General features: G+C 43.0%; 1 protein-coding gene across 1 annotated transcript in view; it reads right to left on the reverse strand.

Annotated features, from left to right (window-relative positions):
- Positions 1-21,992, reverse strand: part of RIPK2 (receptor interacting serine/threonine kinase 2) — a 38,296-nt gene extending 16,304 nt beyond the window's left edge. Inside the window, exons 1-4 of the mRNA XM_077808936.1 lie at positions 21,814-21,992; positions 16,289-16,442; positions 6,530-6,685; positions 1,912-2,069 (exon numbers count right to left, since the gene is read on the reverse strand). Coding sequence (XP_077665062.1) covers positions 1,912-2,069; positions 6,530-6,685; positions 16,289-16,442; positions 21,814-21,992 — 647 coding nt within the window. The remainder of the gene's footprint in view (positions 1-1,911; positions 2,070-6,529; positions 6,686-16,288; positions 16,443-21,813) is intronic.
- Between the last annotated feature and the right edge of the window lie 3,131 nt (positions 21,993-25,123).

Consider the following 25,123-nt stretch of genomic DNA (forward strand, 5'->3'; position numbering starts at 1 on the left):
CTAGATATTTTTAAAATATATGAAAATCATGGAATCCATGACTCAAGTAGCAAAAATGCAACCTTAATAGATATTCTTAAAAACTACGCTTGACTGTAATAGGCCATCTGTCAACTGTTATCCATCCACTTCCTCCACTCAATCCCCTCCTTGATTGTTTAGGCAGGTTTTAAGGTGGTACCCTTCTCTGCTAGCTTGTTCCGTACAGTAACTCCTCACTTAAAGTTGTCCTGGTTAACATTGTTACATTGCTGCTCAATTAAAGAACACGCTCATTTAAAGTTGCACAATGCTCCCTTATAACATTGTTTGGCAACTGCCTGCTTTGTCCACTGCTCACAGAAAAAACAGCCCATCGGAGCTAACTGGTGGGAGCTTGGACCGGCAGCCTCCCTATCAGCTCCCCGCTCATGTAAGTTCCCTGTGCAGCAGCTGCCCAGCAGGCTATCAGTTGCTGGCAGTTCAGCTGTCCCTCCCCCCGCACTGCCATGTGCTGCTCCTGCCCTCTGCCTTGGAGCTGCTCCTGGGACGCTCCTGCTTGCTGTGCAGGGGTGGGGGAAGAGGGGGGCTAATGTCAAGGTGTCCCCCTCCCCCCTGCTCCTGCCTCCCCACTTACCCCATCTCCATAGAGCGGGTGAGGGGGGCGGGGGGGGGACGAACGACCAAGACACAACAGGGCTCAGGAAGGAGAGAGCTTGCTGGCAGCACCTTCTGTCTCAACTTGCTGATCTACTTAAAGAGGCAATGTACTTGAGTTGGTCAGCGTACTTAAAGGAGCAATGCACATCTCTCTCACACACAGGGTGTGTGTCTCTGTCTGCCACGCTGTCTCCCCTCCCTCCATTTGTGTTGCCTTGTAGAGTGTGAGGCTACATTAACAACGTGTTAACCCTTGAGGGCTCAGCTGAGTGCTAGTTCATCATTTCGCAGAAAGGCATTCCCTGGGAAACATCCCACCCTCTTACTTCACCACCTCAACCAAGCTGCACAATCATCATTGCTGTGTACAATATTAAATTGTTTATTTAAAACTTATATTGTGTATATACATACAAACATATATATATATATATATATATATAATCTTTTGTCTGGTGAAAATTTTTTTCCTGGAACCTAACCCCCCCATTTACATTAATTCTTATGGGGAAATTGGATTTGCTTAATATCATTTCGCTTAAAGTCACACTTTTCAGGAACATAACTACAAGGTTAAGCGAGGAGTTACTGTATCTCTTACACGTAGACAGCAACTTCTGTTGTTTCTTTTATAGCTACTATTACTCTATATGTGCCATTCCTCTATATGCGCCATTCAAGAGCTTACTGGAGTAGCTCTCCCTGGATTTCTATATGATGTATATTCTGTTTTTGCCTGTCCCTATTTGATGTATACTCCTATATTAATTTCTATTTGATGTATACTCTGTTTTTGCCTGTCTTTTCTCCTGACCTTTTCTAAGTTAATGCTTCTTCTCTCACTCCATGTTTGTCTTGCAAATTACATTAATCTCTGGACATTAACCACAGAGATCTCTCAAGTAGGTGTGTACAGTTTGTTCATCTGGATGCTTGCACTTTGTTTTGCTACCTATTCTCTCTCTCCCCCCATCCATCATATTTTCAGCAGGGTAATTCTATTCCCTGCAAGCCTGATCTGTGGGATGTTCACAAAATTAAACAACATTGGGTTAACTCCAACCAATCCCCTTTGTCTAGTTATCCTGGTTTTCCCCTAATTTCTAGGGCATTATATTTGTCCTAATGTTTGCTAGGGAAAGAGATTTTCAAAAATTTTACTTTATCCATTTAGTGCCCCAAAATAACGTGTTCTGATTCATTATAATCGAGTTTCTTTGACAATTTTTACTTTTCAGTTTGCAGTGCTCACTGTAGGATAACAGGCAGTACCTGTATATATCATGCTTTATACTTGCACGGGTTTTCTGACTGGGATTATAGTCTTCGGGTGGCATGTAGATAATAGTCCCTCCCTCTGGCAGGGATTTGTCACCTCGTGATTGTGATGTGGACACCATGCGCCATTTCGATAAACCAAAATCCGCAATCTGGTAAAGAACAAAAATCTGTCATTCTGAGAATACAACAGGTCCCATCTATGCACTGATGTTAGTGCAAGTTGTCAAAAATAGAACTGATTGAAGAGTTTGTTTAAAACCCTCCATCCCACTTGAAATGAAAGCAGCTATGGTGTTCTGCTAGCTACAAAAAACATCAACCTTGATTCAGAAAATGTTCCCAAATCAGGGTTCATGTTGTCACGCACATTATTATTATTATTTGAATTAACATAGCACTTAATGGCCCTAGTTATGGACCAGGACCTCACTGTGATAAGTGGTGTACAAAATAAATAGAATAAAAAGATGTTCCCTCCCATTGCTCCCTGTGGGAAACACCCCCATGTAGTCTGAGATTTGGCTGTGGATTCACCCTTGCTAAAAAAACCGCATTTCAGAATATTAGCTTTCATTTCTAAAGACAAAACACTTATGTTTCTAGCCCTTATGGTTGGGAACAAAAATCTTGAAAACATTAATTAAGTGTAAAACGATGCAGCACTATCCAAAAACAACAACTCAGAGACTGATGCAGTTCATATCATCTCAATCAGAGCTCCTTGGACCTTACAGTTCCCCAGCTATGGAATCTAGTGTTTTTCCAAGATGCCATAGAATTCATAATTTTGGCTGTGAAATTTGCCATTTTGCTGCAGACAGGCATCCAATATTTTGTTTGCTGTTTCCATGTCTGGCTGGGACGTGTCTGAAATTGCTTCTTACTCTCTGTCGTTCCCTACAAGCTAAGAGTTAATTGGTTTGCAATGCATGCACCTGTGATGGGGTTTCTACCCTCTACACTTTCCCTGAAGGGGTTAATGGAAGCCAGATGGGCCAAATAACCTTTTAGTCTGAGAGGAAAGTGAACCTGTATGGGAACAGGCAGGGGTTCTAAAGCCAGGGAGCTGATAGCAGGAAGGACTGCAGGGAGGGAGTCTACAGTCACTCCGTGGGAGAAGGGAGATGTGTTGGGGGGCTATCGACAAGTAGCCCACTATTGTTCCCTGGGAGTAGAGAGACTGACAAACCCCAGAGAGTGGGGGAATGCCAGGATTGGAAGCAGCTCAGGGAATAAGCAGCAAGGTTGCTTGTAGGGTCCCTGGGCTGGAACCCGGAGTAGAGAGTAGGCCCATGTTCTTCTATCTGACACTGGGAAAGTGGCACTGGCAAGGTACTGAAATGGAATTTTGCCTTGGTCACTATGGGAGTAACAGAGACTTTGAAGGACTATACCCCAGAAGGGGGGAATGCTGAGCGACCTGGTCAGAGGCCGAATCACAGAGAGGACAGCTGTAGCTCCTGAGAGCAAGAACAGCTGCAGAGGAGAAACTGATGGGGTTTAACCACTAGAATGGGCGTTTCCGTGACCGAGGTAATCCCCAGAACCGCTAAGAGGTGGCATCATCCAGCAGTGAGTATAGCAACCTGTCACAGCATCCCACACTGTTCCATGGAACCAGGCAGCAGGGGATCAGGGAGCAAAAGCTGGAATCTAGCTTCCAGAATGGGGGAGAGGGAACCAGAAGTGTAGGCTGGCCAGTTGGGATGCCTAGAATTCCTCACAGTGGCCAATGGGTGGGAATCCAAGGAGATGAAGCGAACTACAAACTCCCCACTTTCCTGGTACACACATGAGAGGAAAAAAGGGCTCTGGGCAAGGCTGCCTGGACAACATTGCAACAAGTAAGATCTATGGATATGAGCCTCCTGGACAATACATGAAAACAAAAGTCAAAAATAATTATTGACTCGTGTTATGTCACTGACTGGGCCATAGTTGTGTGTATTTACGTAGGACAGGTGGAAGCGAAGGAAGAATATTTCATGAGAACAGAATAAAATAAGGTGCTTGTAATGCACTTGATTTCATTGTGTCATGGAGTACACGGCCTGTCTGCAAGTGCTTTCTCCTGACTAGCTTTTGAGGTCATTGGGGGAGGAGGGACTGCTTTTAAAACCAATCTGCATACTGCACTTGTGTGTGTTTGGTCTCATTGTAATTCAACCCTTTAGAAATCTTACTCATTTAGCAGATTTCTGATGCAATCAGACACACTCTATGACTGCATATTTTACATATATTCACTACTTCCTTTTTTATAATATACAGATGTATCTAATATTGCTCCTTCCATTTTTTGCCAGTTATCAAAATCTTCATTTCACTCCACCCAAAGGCAGCTCAAATAATAAGAGAGCTAGTTAATAAGCAATGAGCAATTAACCCCCATGTAAAGCATCTGTAAAAAATTAATCTTAAAGCATTAACCATCCAAATTTAATGCAAAGCATCTCCCTCAACTACTGTAATACTAAATATTCCATAACCTCCATTTCAAATTTTAAAACTGTTGATGAAAGGAAACAAAACTTTATCAAACTGTCTTTATTTCTATTCAAATTCTAAAAGTGACTAACAGTTTTCTTAACAAATGGATTCTTCATCACCAATACTTCCTCTTCTTTGCCTCTGAATTAAAGGTCCATAATAAACCATTAAAGTTAAGATGGCTGAGAAACAATTTCACGTGTGTTTTGTTCTATTTTAAGGTGAATATAAAGCCTAACAGGCAACCAAGGCTTTGATCATTCCCTCATCAATTCTCCTTCAGGAATTATCTGCCAGGTAGGTTTCTTGCCTTCCCATACTATCCAAACCCAGAGCGTGCATATTTGAAGAGATGTTCTAAGGCTACATTAAGTATTGCTGAGTGAAGAATGACAATTTGGATGCAAGACAGTACATCATATATTACACTGTTGTTGGGAATGGGAAACCCACCAGGGCCTACCTGAGTTCCTCTGACTTCAGAGCTTGAGTAGTTTTTAGAAGGAGTTTCTACTCTGAAAGGACCACATTAAGGGTTATCCTCAAGGACTTTCATAAGAAAGTTTTGCCACTTCTGAATATTAGCCACTGCTTTTATTTCTTGCACTGCCTAATTACTTCTCTAATTCCTCTCTATTTTGTTACCATGAACTAACATTATGCTTATCTTAACACTATCTTATCATAGTACCTCTAACCCCCCTTCTCTGTAACTAAACCTGTGAAATCACAACTACTTTTATGTTAATTTTGCTGAGAATTTGGTTTTCTTCCCTAGGTATAATGCCTTCAGATATCCACAGGTTCATGTCAGTTGAATTTCTTATCTACTAACTTTGATTTATTTCATCTGTATGGCATACTGCATAGGCCAACATTATGAAAAGCCAGTATGCTGCTAAAGGCCAGGAATCTGCAATTGGATTGGTGCAAGTCAATCCCTGTTTCTGTGTGGAACCTCACTGAAGAAGATGGGGCTCTGCCTGCAAAGACACAACTGCAGAACAGAAGTATAAGTTTGTCCCTTCCTATCCCCACTCCTTGTCTGAAATATTAAACACACTTCAGTTCTGCTATGTGTAAGGGGACTGTTGTCCCCTTACTAGAACTCAGTGGGAGTGTTTTGGTTGGCTGGTTGGCTTCCCCAAAGGTAAGGGGAAGGGTCGATGGGAAATCAGGACCCTGAGACTGACAGTCCCCAGGAACAATGGAGAGAGGCCAATGCTCCAGGTCAGCCTGATCGACAGGGCGGGCAGGCTAATCAGGGAGTCAGGAAGCCAGGGGATCCCATCCTTCGTGTGAACTGGAATTGCCTGGGTCAGACAGAGTGGAGCTGGAACAGTCTGGAGCCAGATACAGCGAGTAGCTGCAGAGAGCGAGTGGGACCCTGGGCAGCGGGCCCAGCGCAGGGAGACGCCCCCAGCCAAGACGCCTTACAGGACAGACTTGGAGGGGGATCGTAACCCTGACGGGCCGGGGGCAACGCTGGGAAGAAGGGTCCTGCCACCTAAAGCCTGAGCTGCGGCCACCGCCAGAAAAAGTGTCCGACCCGCAGCATTCCTGTAGCACAGCCAGGCCTCACAAGGAGGCCTGGGACTTGTGAGGAACAGACTGAACTTCCCTTACATTCCAGAGATGCTGGTTGTGATGTCCCCATCCCACAGAGTGGGGTGATGTGTTTTCCTTTAACCTTTCCCATTTTTTCCTTATTTTTTTTAAATTGATTGCTGTTTAATACATTGTATTTGCTTTGAACTGTATGTAATGATCTATGGGTTAGGGAAGCATCCAGTGCAGAGAGAGCACCCCGGAGTGGGGACACCCAGCTCCTGCCCTAAGTGACCACAACAAGGTTGGGGGTCGAGCCCCCCAGGAATCCTGGGCCCAGCCTTGTTGGGGTTACGAGGACTCTGCCAGACAGGATTGTGGAGGGGAGCCCTTGAGGTCAGGCAGACCTCCAGGTAAAGGAAGCGGGAGTGAGGACTCAGATCCTTTCGCTAGCCCAGTTCACCAGGATAGTGTATAAGCCAGGAAAGTTCCCCACAATGGTGAAACCATTCCCCTGCTTACATGTGCTCGCTGAAGAGGAATATAGGGACTAAAATAACCAGGACCTTACCTTAACATGAAACTCGCTATCCAGTAAAATATTTTGGGTCTTCAAATCATGGTGCAGCAATGGAGGACTCATGTTGTGCAGATAATTCACTCCCAAAGCAATTTCATACAAAACCCGGAATCGCAGTGACCACGCAATGTCAGGATACACATTTTTCTACCAAAGAAAAAAGAAAACCAGAAAAATCACAATATCATCATCCATTTAAATATTCTAACAAAAATCTATGAGTTAGAGGAGACATAGTTTGAGAAGAGGTTTTTTTACATCTTGTATTCACAAATTTAAAAAGTGACAAATCATTGTGATTGGTGTTAATTTATATATTTGTTTTAACATTATGAACTGTTTAAACACTCATTACTGTGCTCCTGTTCTTTAGCAATTATACTCTATCAATTCATGATCATTATATACACTGTTACTAATACACATACTTTATGACCTTGTGATGATAAAGTTCTAGATAAGATTTAGATATTATCATCAACAGACTCAGAGTGCTTTACAAAAGTGGGCAAGTATCTTCTTAACCCTCTCTATTCCATTGCAGAACACAGGGTCTTCACCACTGCCTTTCATCTTTGCTGGTCTCCTCCTGCAGTCTTAGTTTTCAATTCTGCTTATATTATGTAGTTCAGTGTTATCGTTGGTCTACCTTATTGCCTGCCTCTTGCCCTAGGGGTTCCAATCCAATTCCTGTCTTACGTCATTTAGTTTTCTAACTCTATATACTACTAGCTATCTCCATTTTCGTTCCAGAATTTCTTGTCCTAGTGGCTTCTGTTTTATCCTTCTCCAGAATTCTTTATTTGTGACTCTTTTTCCCCCAGCCATCAGACACTGAGGATTATTCTGTCAGCTGTTTATTAAAACTTGGAGTTTAGATAGTGAAGTCTTGAGTCTCCAAGTTTCAGCACAATATAGTAAGATCAACTTTAGAACAGTGTTAAATATTCAAAGTTTTTAGTTTGGAAGCAAGATTTCTGTTTCTCCAGATTGGCTTTAGAGTTTCAAAGGCATGTCTGGCTTTTGGTACTCTGATTTTAATGTTTTCATCTGCTCTACTTTGTTGTGTCACAGATCAGGGCATTTCCCTGTTCCCTCTCAGTGGTCCAGCCAGGGTACCCACTGTCAGGCTTGCAGCTCCCCAGCCACTGCCTTTCTTGGGTGGAGACCTATATCTCACTCTCTTCTCACTTGGGTATTTCCATGCTGAGAAGTTCCCTGCCTTAGCTGTGTTATTCCCAGCAGAGTGACTGCCCGTGGTTGTAATTTACCACACAGTTCTTTTTAAGCAAGGATATTTTATTCTTAAGGTAAAAAAACATTACAGAGAATATGTTAATAATACAACTACATGCACGCTAATACAATTACCAGAGATCACCCTAACATGGGTTCTGGCATTCACCAACCCCCCAAAGCGGTTTCCCTTTTGTTTCAAGTTCATCATAGCTTCAGCTCAGAACAAGCACACAGTCTTATGGGACCTCAGTAGGCGAAGTCCATCTAATCCTTCCTTAAAGGACGGGGGCCTCTATGGACCAGAGATCCTGTCCATCTGCTGGGCCAGCAAGAAGGACCTGCACCAGGATAGTCATCCAAAAGTCTTTTCTTTGTCTGTTAGTCCATGGAGAATCCATTTTGAACTAATATATACAGATCTCACTAAGGGGCGACTTCAAAGGGGCTCATAACCTGAGGAATTACAATAGCATCCCCATCCTCCTAGAGGAGTGACCTACAATTACATAATAAATATGCACAACTGCATTTTTAATACAATGGACCCCCAAAGTATTAAACCTAATCCAATAAAGTTTACACAATTAAGTTAAACCTTATCCTAATTCCATAAGGATTGTGCCGGATACTGTCAGTCCGTCGCATGTTGTATTTACAATGCTGTCAAGATATGTGAAATATCAGACCTCTTTTGTGTCAGGCCCAGAAAATGTTATTGGTGTTGTGTGTTGATTCTTACGGTTGAAGTTTTCTTAGTGTTGATTTTCAACCTTATTAATTGTGCATAAGCCTGGAGATCATTTGTTTTGGCTTTCATGTCTCTATGGGTAAGTGATAGCATGTTGATGTCATGCACAAAGTCAAGTTGGTCTAATTTCTGTTTGAAAATTCATTGTATGTCCTTTCATTGTTCTGTGCTCCCTCTCACTACCCAATCCACTATCTGTAAAAAGATCCTGGGTGACATAAGAAATCCTCGCCTGATGCCCAGAGTGACTTTGAATGGTTTAGTCAGTTCACTATTACGTACTACTTGGCACCTCATATTTTCATAGAAGCTCTGAATGATCCCCACAAATTTTGGAAGGATTCCATAGTGGTGTAATCATGTTCATAAAATAGTTCTATCCATTATACCAAAAGATTTTTGGAAATCTAATAAATTCATATAAAGTGGTGACTGTCGTACAATCAACAGTTCTATGTTGATACATAAGATTATTATTTGATATGTAACTGATTTATCCTGTCTGAACAGTGCCTATATCTTGAATCTACAGAGGATGTCAGCTTTTAGGTGACAAATCTGCAGAACTGTCCCAGATGTCAATAGAGGAGGTTTTGGAACAGATTGATAAATTAAATAGTAGAGCTGTCAAATGATTTAAAAAAATCTCAATTAACCAAGATTAAAACAAAATTGTGATTAATCGCAGTTTTAATCACACTGTTAAATAATAGAATATCATTTATTTAAATATTTGTGGATGTTTTCTACATTTTCAAATATATCGATTTAAATTACAACACAGAATACAAAGTGTATTATTGTAGCCACCATTGCAAGGTATTTACATGCCAGATTTGCTAAACAATCCTATGCCCCTTCCTGCTTCAACTACCATTCCAGAGGACACTACCATGCTGCTAACAGGTTCTGCTTGATAACAATCCAAAGCAGTGCGGACCAATGCACGTTCATTTTCATCATCTGAATCAAATGCCACCAATTGAAGGTTGATTTTTCTTTTTTGGTAGTTCTGGTTTTGTAGTTTCCAAATCGAAGTGTTGCTCTTTTAAGACTTCTGACAGCATGTTCTGCACTTCGTCTCTCTCAGATTTTTGGAAGGCACTTCAGATTCTTAAACTTTGGGTTGAGTGCTATAGCTGTCTTTAGAAATCTCATATTGATACCATCTTTGCGTTTTGTCAAATCTGCAATGAAAGTGTTCTTAAATCAAACAACATACGTTGGATCATCACCCGAGACTGGCATAACATGAAATATATGGCAGAATGCAGGTAAAATCATGGAGTAGGAGACATACAATTCTCCCCCAAAGAGTTCAGTCACAAATTTAATTAATGCATTATTTTTTTAATGAGAGTCATCAGCATGGAAGCACGTCCTCTGGAATGGTGGTCAAAGCATGAAAGGGCATACAAATGTTTAGCATATCTGACACGTAAATACCTTTCAATACCGGCTACAAAAGTGCCACGTGAATACCTGTTCTCACTTTCAGGTGACATTGTAAATAAGAAGCAGGCAGCATTATCTCCCATAAATATAAACAAACTTGTTTGTCTTAGTGATTGACTGAACAAGAAGCAGGATTGAGAGGACTTGTAAACTCTAAAATTTTAGGAGTTTTTGAGTGCAGTTATGTAACAATTCTACATTTGTAAATTGCACATTCACGATAGAGATTGCACTACAGTACTTGTATGAGGTGAATTCAAAAATATAATTTGTTTCTTTTACAGTGCAAATATTTATGATCAAAAATATAAAATGATCACTGTACACTTTGTATTCTGTGTTGTAACTGAAATCAATATATTTGAAAATGTAGAAAAATATTTATAAAAAACCAGTTGGCATTCTATTATGGTTTAATAGTGCGATTAATATTTTTCAGTGAGTTAATTTGTTTTGAATTAATTGCTTGAGTTAACTGTGATTAATGGATAGCTCTATAAAATAGTAAGTTGCCAGAATGAGATAGTATTCACCCAAAAGTTTTGAAGGAACTGAAATACGAAATTGCAGAACTACTAACTGTGGGATGTAACCTATCATTTAAATCAGTTTCTGTACCAGACGACAGGAGGATAGTAACGTTACACCAATTTTAAAAAAAAGGCTCCAGAGGCTATCCTGGCAATTACAAGCCGGTAAGTCTAAATTCAGTACCTCACAAATTGAGTGAAACTATAGTAAATAACTGAATTATCAGAGACATACATAAATACACTTTGTTGAGGAGAGTCAACATGGCTTTTGTAAAGGGAAGTCATGCCTCACCAATCAACTAGAACTCTTTGAGGGGGTCAACAAGCATGTGGACAAGAGGGATCTAGTGGATATAGTGCATTTAGATTTTCAGAAAGCCTTTGACAAGGCCCCTCACCAAAGGCTCTTAAGCAAAGTAAGCAGTCATGGGATAAGAGGGAAGGTCCTCTTATGGATCAGTAACTGGTTAAAATATAGAAAACAAAGGGTAGGAATAAATGGACAGATGTCAGAATGGAGAGAGGTAAATAGAAGTGTTCTCTAAGGATCCAGCGCTGCTCAATATATTCATAAATGATCTGGAAAAGGTGGTAAAACGGGGAGGTGGCAAATTTTGCAGATGATACAAAATTACTCAAGTCCAAAGCAGACTGTGAAGAGTTATAAAGGGACCTCACAGAACTGGGTGACTGGGTAACAAAATGGCAGATGAAATTCAGCATTGATAAATGCAAAATAATGAACATTAGAAAACAACCCTAAGAACACGTACAAAACGGTGGTGTCTAAATTAGCTGTTACACTCAAGAAAGGTCTTGGAGCCATCGTGGATAGTTCTCTGAAAACATCTGCTTAATGGCAGCCTCAGTCAAAAAACAAAACAAAACAAAAAACTAACAGAATGTTAGGGACCATTGCGAAAGGGACAGATAATAAAACACGAAATCATAATGCCACTATTTAAATCCATGATACATCCAGACCTTGAATACTGCCTGTAGTTCTGGTCACCCCATCTCAAAAAGATATATTAGAATTGGAAAAGGTACAGAGAAAGGCAACAAAAATGATGAGGGTTATGGAACAGTTTCCATATGAAGAGAGATTAAAAAGACTGGGACTTTTCAGCTCGGAAAAGAGACGACTGAGGGGGGATATGATCAAGGTCTATGAAATCGTGACTGTGGAGAAAGTGAATAACGAAATGTTATTAATCCCATCACATAACACAAAAACCAGCGGTCACCCAATGAAATTGATAAGCAGGAGGTTTAAAACAAACAAGGAAGTACTTCACACAACACAGAATCAACCTGTGGAACTCCATGCCAGGGGACGTTGTGAAGTCTAAAACTATAATTAAGTTCAAAAAGAACTAGATAAATTCATGGAGTATGGGTCCATCAATGGCTATTAGCCAAGATGGCCAATGATGCAATCCCATGCTCTGGGTATTATTAGCATCTGATTGCCAGAAGGAGGGAGTGGATGACAGGGGATGAATTATTGCCTGTTCTGTTCATTCCCTCTTAAGCATCTGGCATTGGCCACTGTTGGAAAACAGGATACTAAGCTAGACGAACCATTGGTCTAACCCAGTATGGCTGTTCTTATGCACGGATTTCTTGATTTTGCCTAGAATAATACTTGTAAACACCTTACCTGCAAGAGACATCTGTTCTATGCCCCTCCAGTTTTTACACTGACTGAAGTCTTCTTTCTTTGGCAGCTTCACTACATGACTCCTTTTCCACTGATTTGGTAACTTTTCTTCTTTCCATATATTTTGTAAAGGGCCTATCAAAATGTCTACTGTTTTCCTCAAGTCTGCCTTAAGAACCTCTGTTGGAATGTTACCTGGACCTGGTGCTTTTCCGTTTTTAACTGATTGACTGCCCTCTCTACTTCTACACTGGTGACAGGTTCTAGTTTGATGTCCAGATCTTCTCCTTCCTCTATATCCGGGGGGAATGTCCACTGGCTTTCCATTCAGTAGTTGAATAAAATACTGCCTCTATATATTTAATTGTTTTGATGTCTTTATCATTATGTTGCTCTTGCTGTCTTGAATTGGTCGGTTGGTATACTGTCTTCATATCATTTTGTGCTGCAGTGGTCTGTGCATCAATTGCCACTTTATAAGTTCTTATTGGTCTTTCGTAGCACTCATTTTGGCCCCTGTACTCTTTATGGTATATTCCTCTGAGAGAGAGAGAGAGAGAGTGTATGTGTCTGTTTTCTTGGTCTTGCTTGATTTAGTTTATTTAATTTGGTATCTTTTATTTCCTGTCATATCCTCAGATAACCATTCACTGTGGTGTTTCTTCCTGAATCCCAGAATTTCTTCAGAAGTTTTAGTGATAGCTTCCTTTACCCATTTCCATTTGCCTTCTACTGTTCCATCATCTTCAAGCACCTGTTAATGCAATTCTAAACTCTGATTGCATTGTCATCTGTGTTAGGTTGGTGATGTTACTATGTAGGCATCTCTGTTGTTCAGTCATCTTTATTTTTATTCTCAAAATATCTACCATTAATGCACGGTCTGTCCCTATATCTGCCCCGTTCCTTCTATGTACATCTTCGAATGTTCTTCTTCATTTGAGCCACACTATGATGTGATACATTTGTTTTCCTGTTCTGTGACCTGTGACCTCCAAGTTATCTTAGGAATACTACGGTGAAGGAAGATATTTCCTCCAATGATCAGGCCATTTGTTCCACAAAAATCAGCAAACATTTTACCACTTTCTTTCCATTGATGCCTTGTTTCCCTATAATAGCTTCCCTGACAGTGTTATTGCTCCCTACTTTAGCATCCATGTCTAGGTCAAAGGGTAGGAGCCAGACTTAAGGCAGTCCACCGGCCCACCTGCTAGTAAGCCACTACTGTAAGAAACAAAGTTGTTAGGGAAATCTGCACTACCCCGCAGTTCAAAAACTCAATCCAACTCAACTCCATTCAAATAGACTTATGAGAGATGATGATGAGAAATGGCCAAACACACAAGGAAGCTACTCTGCTGATGAATTTGCTGTCTCCTAAATTGGTATGCAGAATATGCGGTGTGAAGGGACATGCCCTTCCACCAGCTGCAAGGAGGCTAACAAGCTATTCTGGGCCTGTGCAGCACTAATGAGGTACCCCTGTTCCTCCTAGAGGAGAAGGAGCTTATTTGGGGAAGCATACCATAGGAAGGGGCGGTGACCAGGAAGAGGCTATGAATAACTGAGGCAGGCCGGGTGAGGAACAGACAGCCACAGAACACACTGCTTCCAGAGCAGCCCCAGCTGACAGCCAAGTAACTCACTCCAGAAAGAAGGGTGGGGGATGTAAACCCTATGTAGGCGCAATAAACTTTCAGAAACTGAGCCTGTAAAGACCTATCCAGGGACGGTCTGAGAGGCTGACCACTGTTTCAGCCAGACCCTCCTCTAACAAGGGGCAGGGAGAAAGAATTACCAGCCCTCTGCCAGGGAGCAATTACTCCCAGAAAACTCCCCTAAGTGCATCCACTGGGGGAAGTAGAGAGAGTAAACGAAGGACAGTGGGACCTGGAGGAGGAGGGAAAATGTGTCTAGGGAGTGCTACCCCTCCTACATGTGGACACTATATAAGCCTAGAAAAGTGATCCAAATAACAGAACTTGACAGATATAAACTAGATATACTAGGTCTAAGGGAAATGAGTTAGGCAACATTAGGACAAATATCTTTTGTCAATTGAACACATCTTATTACATTCTGAGCTACCAAATGCCAGTGACATACACAGAGATGGCAAAGGTTTTATATTATCAAAAGAAGGCAACCAAAAGCATGACAGAATGGGCACAAGTTCTGGAAAGGATGATAACAGTACTATTTACACCAAAGTTCCAGAAAGTGTCCATTATTCAATGTTTTGTGCTCCAACAAATCAAGCTAGCCAAGAGGAAAAAGAAAATTTCTACTTGTGGCTACAGAAAATAATACATAATATCCCAAGAAGAGATGTCCTACTCGTAAAGGCAAGCATAATATCCCCATTTTACAAATGGGAAAACAGGGGAACACACAGACAAAATGACATGTCCAAGGTCACCCAGCAGGCCACTGGCAGTTGCAAAAAGAGAATCAAGGTCCTCTAAGTCCCAATCGAATGCCCTGTCCACCAGACAATACTGCCTCCCAGTGATGCTAGATTACACTAAAACTAAACACAAACACTATCTTTTAAAAATGTTATGATTGAATTTCTCAGCTTTTGTGGGTATGTTTCACAAACTGAATATGAAAGTTCAGTCCTTCATTTTAAAAAAGCACAACTGCGTGCCTGTTTTAGTTTTGCAATTTCTGACTTATCAGTTTGAGTCATAATCTTCTTTTAAAAGACTATTCACAGTAAAAAGAAAATGAATGCAAATTATTCACATGAATGAATTACTCCTGTCAAAAAATTAATTAAATTCCACACCGAAAAATTAAACTCTGCGCACAATATTTTAAAATTCTGGATATTTTATTTTGTCAAAACAACACAATATAACTACACCGGTTTCAATTATTTTGGTAATTTATGTCAAAATACCTATCAGGAAGCATGTCTGAAACAATACAGACAAGAACAACAAAATTTAGGAAATGTTTTTTTTTTACAAGTAGATTCCTTACTAGGCATATAAAAACAGAACTTTGAGTAATTCATTTAAACTAGACTACAGAAACATATTTCCCACATCCCACTGAAGCAGTGCAAAGGGTTGACAAAGAAGTCAGGGGTAATGGAGGAGCTGAGAGAGTGGGAAAGAGCCTGGGAGTGAACCTGGAGGGTTGTTGGGTGTGGTGATAGAAGTGTTGTTTTTTTGCGGGGGGGGGGGGGGGGGGAGGGATTGTTAGGAGCCTCCCTCATGCAGACCCTGGCTGACCCCTAGCCTCTCCCAATCAGTCAGGCACATCTGCCCGTCCCTGTACGGCCCCTACGTCCTGTCCCCATGTGGCCATGCAATCCCCATGCCTCATCCTCATGTGGCCCTGCAGCTTCCCTCCCATTCATTCCCTGGCTCAAAGCTGTCACTATACTAGCTCCTGAGCCTGCGTCCCAGTCTGTTTCCTACCCCGCCCCATTAGCCCTTCTGAACCCCAGTCTGTGACCTCCAGCAACCCTGTGTGCCGTGCTCTGTCCTGCCCGTGCCTCCTGGCGTCGCGGTAAAGAACTGCCCTCACCTGCCAGCCGATTGCCCTGTCTTCTGGTGCCATAGCAGCGCCTGGTGGGCAAAAGGCATAACTGCAGAGCCTCTCCGGCAGAATCTATATTCTGCGGAGATAAAAAATCTGATGGGGGGAGGGAGGGGAGAGAGACGAGGGCATGAATTCTGCACATGCGCAGTGGCACAGGATTCCCCTAGGAGTAATGAATAAACGCATGCATGCACAGTAAAGACCAAAGATTCTGAAACCAGTACAGAAATGAGTTCAACTATTTGAGCTCTCATTGAGTTTCTAATTATTTGCAAATCACAGCTGATTGAATGGTGAGTTAAAAACATTTCCCTGTAATTTCTCTAAAGCCCCAAATACTGCAACGGTCTTAATGGGGGTAGGCTGCTGCTCCGAGGCTCTTCAAAGATATAGCAGTCTGCCTGAGCAGAGTAAATTGCAGGCTAGGGCCCAATACTTTTTTCCATTAAAAAAATGGTTACTACTTGATTTCCTCATGCACGCAAAACAGACCATTTAACGGCAACAACTAGAAGTGACAAACAAAAGGCTTTAGAAAAACACTATATACTTACCCCATGTAAAAGTTGGTTTAATGATCCATTTGTCATGTATTCAGTCACTATTCCCAGAAACTCAGGCTCATTGCAAATTCCCAAAATTGGTAGAATGTAACTGAACCTGGCTTTGTGTAAAATCTCTGCTTCTTTTAAGAGATTGGTTCTTTCACTGCAAGAAAAAAAATTAAATGACTAAATCAGTGCTAAGAAGCCTGCAATTATGATTTAGTTCATTTAAATATATTATGTTTACTTTTAAGGTAAGAAAAGAAACACAGATGAAAGGTGCACTGAATTAGCTTCACAAAATTAAGATCTCACTATACGAAAACATTGACAACACTACAATTTATTTTTTACTGGACTGTTGTATACAATTATCACGAAATGCTTCACAACAGATTACTTACTATATATAGATGCAAACACATGTAAACCACACAGGTTACGTTTTACTACACAGTAGCATTGATAGATATGCCACAACAGGAATTCAATTTTTCAGCAAGAATAATTGGGCCTTGCTGTGGCAGGTTGTTTTTCTGGTATTTATACTCTTGGGCATATTACTAGAATACTTGAAACATGGGTAATATAATGGGTGCCATTAACATTTCCAAATTTATCACTCTAGTGACAATTAGTATCTCCTTGTATTTTTGGTATATTGTGGTACCACCATAACTACAAATGGGAATTTTCAATTATATCCACTCCTTGTTTAGTGTAAAGTGGGAAATTTCCATATCCATCTCATGAGCCAGAGCTAATGGCATTCAAAAGGTTTCTAGCGTCTTTGACTGAGCAGACACCAGTGCACCCTAGGAAAATACAAGTTAAGATAAATACATCCAGTGAAAATATAATTATCCAAAGAGGGGAAAAGAGAAATGGCTCAAATTAACTATTTTTGATTATCAAGAAAAGTCTTCCAATCTTGCTTATCAAATAAAAAAATATCACTCAAGACTGGTTATGGCCCTGAAAGACATCAAAAGCAACACCCCGCACAGGAGACACTTTTCAGCTGTACGTGAAGATACGTTTTTAGGCTGGAGATATACTGTCTGTGCTGTTTGGAAGAGGCATTTTGGAACAGTTTAATATTGGTTTTTAATTCCAGGGAACAAAATTAAGAAAACTAAGTTTCTTGCCTTCAAGATTGCAGGGAAAAGCTTGATAATGTGATCTGAGTGGACCTACATTTTTTAAAAAAAAAGAGGTAGAGGGTAAAAAACCCAAAATATGGGAGGAGGTTGTTTTCAATATCATAATATTTAAAACAAATCAATTTTTGGAGGCTGATCTCTTTAAAAAAGTATTAAAATATTAAAAAACCTGTGGCAACACTGACTGAGACATAACTTATACCAACGTAAACTGTAGTGTTTACATAGCTAGAGCAATGAAAAGAAACTAAACCCAGACTCTAGGTCAATGGGGCTCTGCACAAGCGCAAGGATCTTCCCATGATATCTGACTGCAGGATTTGGAACCCTAACGCAATGGTTCTCAACCAGGGGTAAGTGTATTGCTGGGCATATGCAGAGATCTTGCAGGGGATACATCAACTCATCTAGATATTTGCCTAGTTTTACAACAGGCTACATAAAAAGTACTAGCAAAGTCAGTAGAAATGAAAATTTCATACAGATAATGACTTGTTTATACTCCTCTATATACTATATGCTGAAATGTAAGTAAAATATTTACATTCTAATTCATTTATTTTATAATTATATGGTAAAAATGAGAAAGTAAGCAATTTTTCAGTAACAGTGTGATGGGACACTTTTGTATTTTTATGTCTAATCTTGAAAGCAACTAGTTTAAGTGTGGTGAAATTTGGGGGTATGCAAGACAAATCAGACTCCTGAAAGGGGTACAGTAGTCTGGAAAGGTTGAGAGAACTAAAGGGTAAGAGCCCATTAGGTTCGGGGATTGGGGAGGGGAGAAGGGAGTGTTTTGGAAACTAAGATTATTTTATTTTATTTTATTACAGAGAAGGTTAGACTCTATAGGCCTGGGAGACAAAATAGGGTCTTTAGAAAAGAAGTGTAGCCATCAGACCTTGAAGTCAAATAGGTATAGAGAAGGAGGAGTTGTTCCTGATGTTGCAAGAAGGCAGGATCTTGCTACTAGACACTACAGAAAATGAAAATTAAAAAGCAGTTTGAAGTATGGGGAAAAATCTGGAAAATCCATAAATGACTAAATCTGAGAGCGATATGAGTAGGGGTTTACCCAGCCTAACTCCATAAGGAATATTCATGCCTTACTGCACTCTGATGTAAACAGGAAATCAGTGTAAATTTCTAGAGGGAGGAAGTGATGTGTACTTGTTTCTAGGAAAGTTGACAGGATGAGACAGCTCATTCTGGATGATCTGGAATTGAAGAAGACATTAAAAAGAAGAGAATTGTAGTGGTCAGGTAGAAAGGATGAAGACATGAATAAGAGTCTGCCACAAAATTGGTTGAGAATCTGATGCTTCATGGCGGTAAGTTTTCCAAGGCAACAATAAAACATATTTACACCTGGTGGATGAGAAGCAAAAGACACTAAACAACTTGTCCTTATATTTTAAAATTTACCATATTACTTAGCAGCATTTGGAGTTCCCTTCTTTGCTAAATTTTATCTAATTTCAGCAGAAGGATTTCTCATCTTTTTGAAAGCCTTACATTTACTCTTGCGGATGCCAAGACTAACACGAGTAAACACCTTCTCTTGGCAGCCACTACTCTTCAGTAGCTGAAATAGGAAAAACTCAAAGATCAATATTTTGAATTTGGCAATTCAATTTTAAAAAATAATAAACCGACTGGCTTTTTTGCCATATCTTGGTCAAAGTTCTGTTGTCAAAGACAATGATCATTACTCTGATCAACTTCTGATTAAGAGAGCTACCCTGAAATATTTGGGGTTGTCGCCCTTTGGAATTTGTTTTCCAGTGCTAAAAATCACAACTTCATCGTATGTGAAAACACTATCTTAAAAGTTCATGAGGATATACTGTCAGCCTATGAATGCATCTGGAACACAGGGGAGGTTGATATACAAATGAAAATGGATTTGATGACCTCCTATTAGCAAGTAACTGTGTCATCATTGGTGATCTTCCAGAAAACACAATCCTAACCACTATGGATGTAGAAGCTCTCTACACCAACATTCCACACAAAGATGGACTACAAGCCATCAGGAACAGTATCCCCAATAATGTCACAGCAAACCTGGTGGCTGAACTTTGTCCTCACCCACAACTATTTCAGATTTGGGAACAATTTATACCTTCAAGTCAGCGGCACTGCTCTGGGTACCTGCATGGCCCCAGATTATGCCAACATTTTTATGGCTGACTTAGAACAACACTTCCTCAGCTCTCGTCCCCTAGTGCCCCTACTCTACTTGCACTACATTGATTACATCTTCATCATCTGGACCCATGAGAAGGAGGCCCTTGAGGAATTCCACCAGGATTTCAACAATTTCCACCCCACCATCAACCTCAGCCTTGACCAGTCCACACAAGAGATCCACTTCCTGGACACTACAGGGCAAATAAGTGATGGTCACATAAACACCATCCGACACTGGAAACCTACTAACTGCTATACTTACCTACATGCCTCCAGCTTTCATCCAGACCACATCGTATGATCCATTGTCTACAGCCAAGCTCTAAGATACAACCACATTTGCTCCAATCCCTCAGACAGAGACAAACACCTACAGGATCTCTATCAAGCGTTCTTAAAACTACAATACCCACCTGCTGAAGTGAAGAAACAGATTGACAGCGCCAGAAGGGTACCCGGAAGTCATCTACTACAGGACAGGCCCAACAAAGAAAGTAACAGAATGCCATTAGCTGTCACCTACAGTCCCCAACCAAAACCTCTCCAGCGCATCATCAAGGATCTACAATCTATCCTGAAGGACGATCCCTCACTCTCAGAGACCTTGGGAGACAGGCCAGCCCTTGCTTACAGACAGCCCCCCAACCTGAAGCAAATACTCACCAGCAACCACACACCACATAACAAAAACACTAATCCAGGAACCAATCCCTGCAACAAACCCCATTGCCAACTCTGTCCACATATCTGTTCAAGGGACACCACAATAGGACCTAACCACATCAGCCACACCATCAGGAGCACGTTCACCTGCACATCTACCAATGTGCCAGCAATGCCCCTGTGCCATGTACATTGGCCAAACGGTCTCTACGCAAAAGAATAAACGGACACAAATGAGACATCAAGAATTGTAATGTTCAAAAACCGGTAGGAGAACACTTCAATCTCTCTGGACATGCAATAACAGACTTAAAAGTGGCAATTCTTCAACAAAAAAACTTCAAAAACAGACTCCAATGAGAAACTGCAGAACTGGAGTTAATTTGCAAACTGGACACCATCAAATTTGGCCTGAATAAAGGCTGGGAGTGGATGGGTCACTACAAAAAGTAATTTTCCTACTGCTGATACTCACACCTTCTTGTCAACTTCTGGAAATGGGCCACCTTGATTGCATTGGCCTTGTTAGCACTACAAAAGTAATTTTACCTCCCTTGGTATTCACCCCTTCTTGTCAACTATTGAGAATAGGCCACTTCCACCTTAATTGAATTGGCTTGTTAGCACTGACCCCCCACTTGGTAAGGCAACTCCCATCTTTTCATGTGCTATCATATATGTTCTTCTTTCTGTATTTTTCACTCCATGCATCTGATGAAGTGGGTGTTAGCCCACAGAAGCTTATGCCCAAATAAATGTGTTAGGCTCTAAGGTGCCACAAGGATTCCTTGTTATTTTTGCTGATGTAGACTAACACAGCTATCACTCTGAAACCTCAAATCACAAACTCCATCAATAAATTCAATACAGCCAGCATACTCACTTCTGATTAAACCAGACTGTAATCGATTTGGGGCAGGGCTTTCTTTGCTTGTCACTGTGTGTTTGACAGTGCTTGGAACAATGGGGAAGATGTAGGCCTCCATGTGCTACTTCTCTGTACATGGTAATTATTAAGAAAAAGTGGAGGGCTGAAAGAAGCTGGGGTTCTGTAGGTCAGACTGGGCACACTGGCAGGATCATCTGCTCGCACTATACACCCTCCATCTCACCCTGATCCTTGCTCTGGACCTCACTGGGGCCGAAAAAGCGCTCATCACCTAACAGACCTGGGCCCTCGAAGAGTAGCCACTAGCTCCCATTGCCCTTCACAGGGAACCTGGGCAACAAGCCAGACCTTTGAAGTGGGCCAAAGCCACAGAAAGATTAAGGTAGGATCAGCTGCCAGGGGCGAGTCTGCGAGCGGCACCTGCTGGTACCCCATGGGCACCCCGAGCCCGGGAGAAGGATCAGGAGGGCCATGGGTGCAGGGGGACTGGCAGCCCCAGCGAAGCTCCCTGGACCAGACTGGGGGGGAGGGGATCCCTGTGGGGGGCGGGAAGGCCCCGTTCCGGGGGCTGAAGAGTCAGGAGCAAAACTCCCCTGGAGCCGGCCCGGCCCGCGCCCCCCAGTTACCTGTCTAGCAGCGGCCCCTGCAGGCACTTGACGGCCACCGGGACCCTCCAGTCGGCGTGTCGCGCTGAGGACACGGTGCCGTAGGCGCCCCGGCTGAGGAAGCGCAGGTCGGGCAGCTTGCTGGAGGGGATGGTGGGCAGCGCGCAGTTAATGCTGCTGGACAAGCCGCCGCTGCTCATGCTGGCGCTCTGGGAGGCCGCCCGAGGGACTCGCAGGAAGGCGGGTTCCGCGTTGGCTGGCTCCGGCCTCTCCCTGCCCCCACGCACCGGCGAAGGGCGGGGGGACGTGTCCAGAGCGCCCCCCGGCCGGCTTCGCCTCTCCCCCCCCACCCCAGCCCCGCGTCACCAGCCTCGTCAGGGGGTCCCCCTAAAAACCCTGTCTAGGGACCGCCTCCCTCCAGCCGCCAGGACCTCCGCCCCCAGCTCCTTAACCCCCCCTCCAGCCACCGGGACCTCCCCCAGCCCCTTGAACCCCCCTTCCAGCCACGTGGACCTCCCTCCAGCCACGTGGACCCCCCCACGCCTCCCCTCCAGCCGCCGGGATCTCCCCACAGCCCGCTAAACCCCCGTCCAGCGACAAAGCGCGGCTGCGGTTTCAGCTCCTTCCCGGCTCCGGGCTTAGCCGCCAGAGGCTAGGACTCGTCCCCCCGCTTCCCCGTCTCCGGGCGCTTGGTCTTGCAGCCAAAAGAGCCCCCCGGAAGCATCATCGCACGCGGCGGCGGACGGGCCTCCCGCCCCGCTCCCCTCGGGGAGCCTCCTACCAGCCTGGGGTGAGGGAGGGGGGCAGGCGCGCACACCCGAGCCTCAAAGATCAAAAGTAAGGAGAGCCCCACTCCTGCCAAGAGCGCCGCGCCCAGCCTAGCCGCCTCCTCCAGGGAGCCGCACGCACAGGCAGCCTCCAATCTCAGCTGCTCCTGGCGGACGTGGAGGCGTCAGACCTCACGCACCTCTTCCGGGAAATCGCGGCTTGTAATCCGGAAAGTCCGAAGCAGAGCGGTGCGTGAAACCCCGGCGGGCTGGGGCTGGGGCTGGGGCTGGGAGCGGTGGCTTGCGGGAGGGGAGCAAGAGGGGAGCAGTGTCCGCAGAGTGTTCACTGGTGCTGTCTCTGCTTTCCCACGTCCTTTCTCGGAGTACAAGCGAGGTGAGCGCTGCAGCGCGAGTGCGTCATTATAGTAGCAACGCTTTGGTAACTGTCATAAGTCTCAGTGGCAAGGGTGTTACTGTCTTGTAACTAGTTTTGATCACGTGTAAATGCCAAGCAAGGGAGGAGTGCGCTGTTTGGAAGGAAACATTAAAATAAAGCTTTTAAAGACTTCGCATTTCTTTCTCTATAAACGCAGTTCATAATTTGCCGTTTTTCCTTGACAGATTTTTTTTTTTTTTTTGTTACCCTTGTTGCCTTGCAAGTGGGCTTTAGAACATGAAAAATCGGGTAAGTGCTTACTTTCAAAGTGACTTTAGAGGTGATGCGTTTGAGAGGAGTCAGTGAACCCAGGAACCAGGAGCGTGAACTCTTCCTTGTAACGTTCAGCTACTTTCTGCATGTTGAGCTCCTGCAAACATCAAGCTCACTAACCTTATTAGGGGCATGGCTACACTTGCAGGTGTAGAGTGCTTTGAGTTAAACCAGCCTTCATAGAGAGCAGTAGGGAAGGCGCTGCAGTCTGTCCATACTGCCAGCTGCAAGTTCACTGGCTTGGCCACATTAGCAGCTCTTGCAAGGGCTACAGAAAACAGTGCATTGTGGTAGCTATCCCTGCATGCAAGTGGCTGCAACCTGCTTTTCAAATGGGAGGTGGGGATGGGGTGGAGTGTGACAGGGAGTGTGTTGTGTGTATGTGGGGGGAGAGAGAGTGGGTTTTGGGGGGCCTGAGAGCATGTCAGCATGCTATCTTGTAAGTTCAGACAGCAGCGGACTCCCTCCCCCCCCCCCCGCCCCTCTCTCTCTCACACACACACACACATAGCATTCCACACTAATGGTTGCTTTGTCTCAGAGCAGATAAGCATGCCAGCTGTCAGAAATGGAGGTTTCAAAGGGCATATCTGCATTCTTACAGCAATTCCAAAACCATGACAAGAGTGGCCACTTGATTTAAGGGGATTATGGGACGTTTCCAGAGGCTGATCAGAGTGCAGTAATGCAACACCCCGTTCACACTGACGCCTGGGTGTTTCAGCCAAGGCGCACCAAGCGTTAATCTTCTCACCGAGGTGGAGTACCAGGAGTGCTCTAGCCACGAAGTCAGAGTGCTCATGTGTCTTGCCAGTGTGGATGGGTAGTGAGCTAGAGCGCCCGGGACTGCTGTAATGCACTTTAACTTGCAAGTGTAGCCAAGCCCTAAGTAACATGTGCTGAGTTTCCTAATACTAAAAGTTCTTCCCTTTGCCCCCTTCAGTTGCTCAGGTATGGTAATGGGTGTGGTATAAGAACATCAACAGAATAGAATCTTCATTTCTACTATGTAAATAGTGAGAAATGAATCCAGTAATTGAAAGCTGTGGGTTGTTGGCTTTTTCTGAATCTCACTTCCACTTATATTTTTCTCTCTGACATAAAGTACCAGGGTAGATAGACCAGATTAAAATATTTGCCAATATGGCATCTCTTGTATTATTTAGATTTTTGTTTCTTAGGGATTTTTCTCTGTACTGCTATTTTAAAAGTAGCAATTAGTTAACTCCCAGTGGCCCCAACTCTGCAAAAATTTATTTACCTGATTCTCTTTATACAGATGCTTAACTTGACTCCTGTGTACATCATTGTAGGATCAGGACCAGTATTTGCATATTTACCAGATATAGTTCTTCTATTGTGATGAAGAAGTTTAAAGTTTAAAATATAATTTTTCAAACAAAATTGACAGACACTCAATTAAGTCATGATCATAGGCCTATCTGTCACATGTTGAAACTGAAGGCCATATGCAACACCATCTGGAGAATATGGCAGTAGCCTACTATTTACTTCATTTCTCCTGTTGTGGTTTTATTTCCATTAAAGGACCATTATATTTCAATTTCATTTTAAAAAGATCCTTACATAGTGTTGCCAGGTATCCAGTTTTTACCAGAACACCCAGTCAAAAAGGGACCCTGGAGGCTCCAGTCAGCAGCGCTGACCAGGCCGTTAAAAGTCCAGTTGGCAGCGCAGTGGGGCTGGCAGGCTCCCTGACTGGCTCTGCACAGCTCCCAGGAAGTGGCTGTCATGTCTGTCTGGGTCCTAGGCAGAGCCAGGGGCTGTGTGTGCTGCCCCCACCCTGAATGCCAGCTGGGAACCACGGCCAATGGTAGCTACGGGGATGGTGCCT

The sequence above is a fragment of the Eretmochelys imbricata genome, chromosome 2 (genome assembly GCF_965152235.1).
Source record: "Eretmochelys imbricata isolate rEreImb1 chromosome 2, rEreImb1.hap1, whole genome shotgun sequence".
In the NCBI taxonomy this organism is placed as follows: domain Eukaryota; kingdom Metazoa; phylum Chordata; order Testudines; family Cheloniidae; genus Eretmochelys; species Eretmochelys imbricata.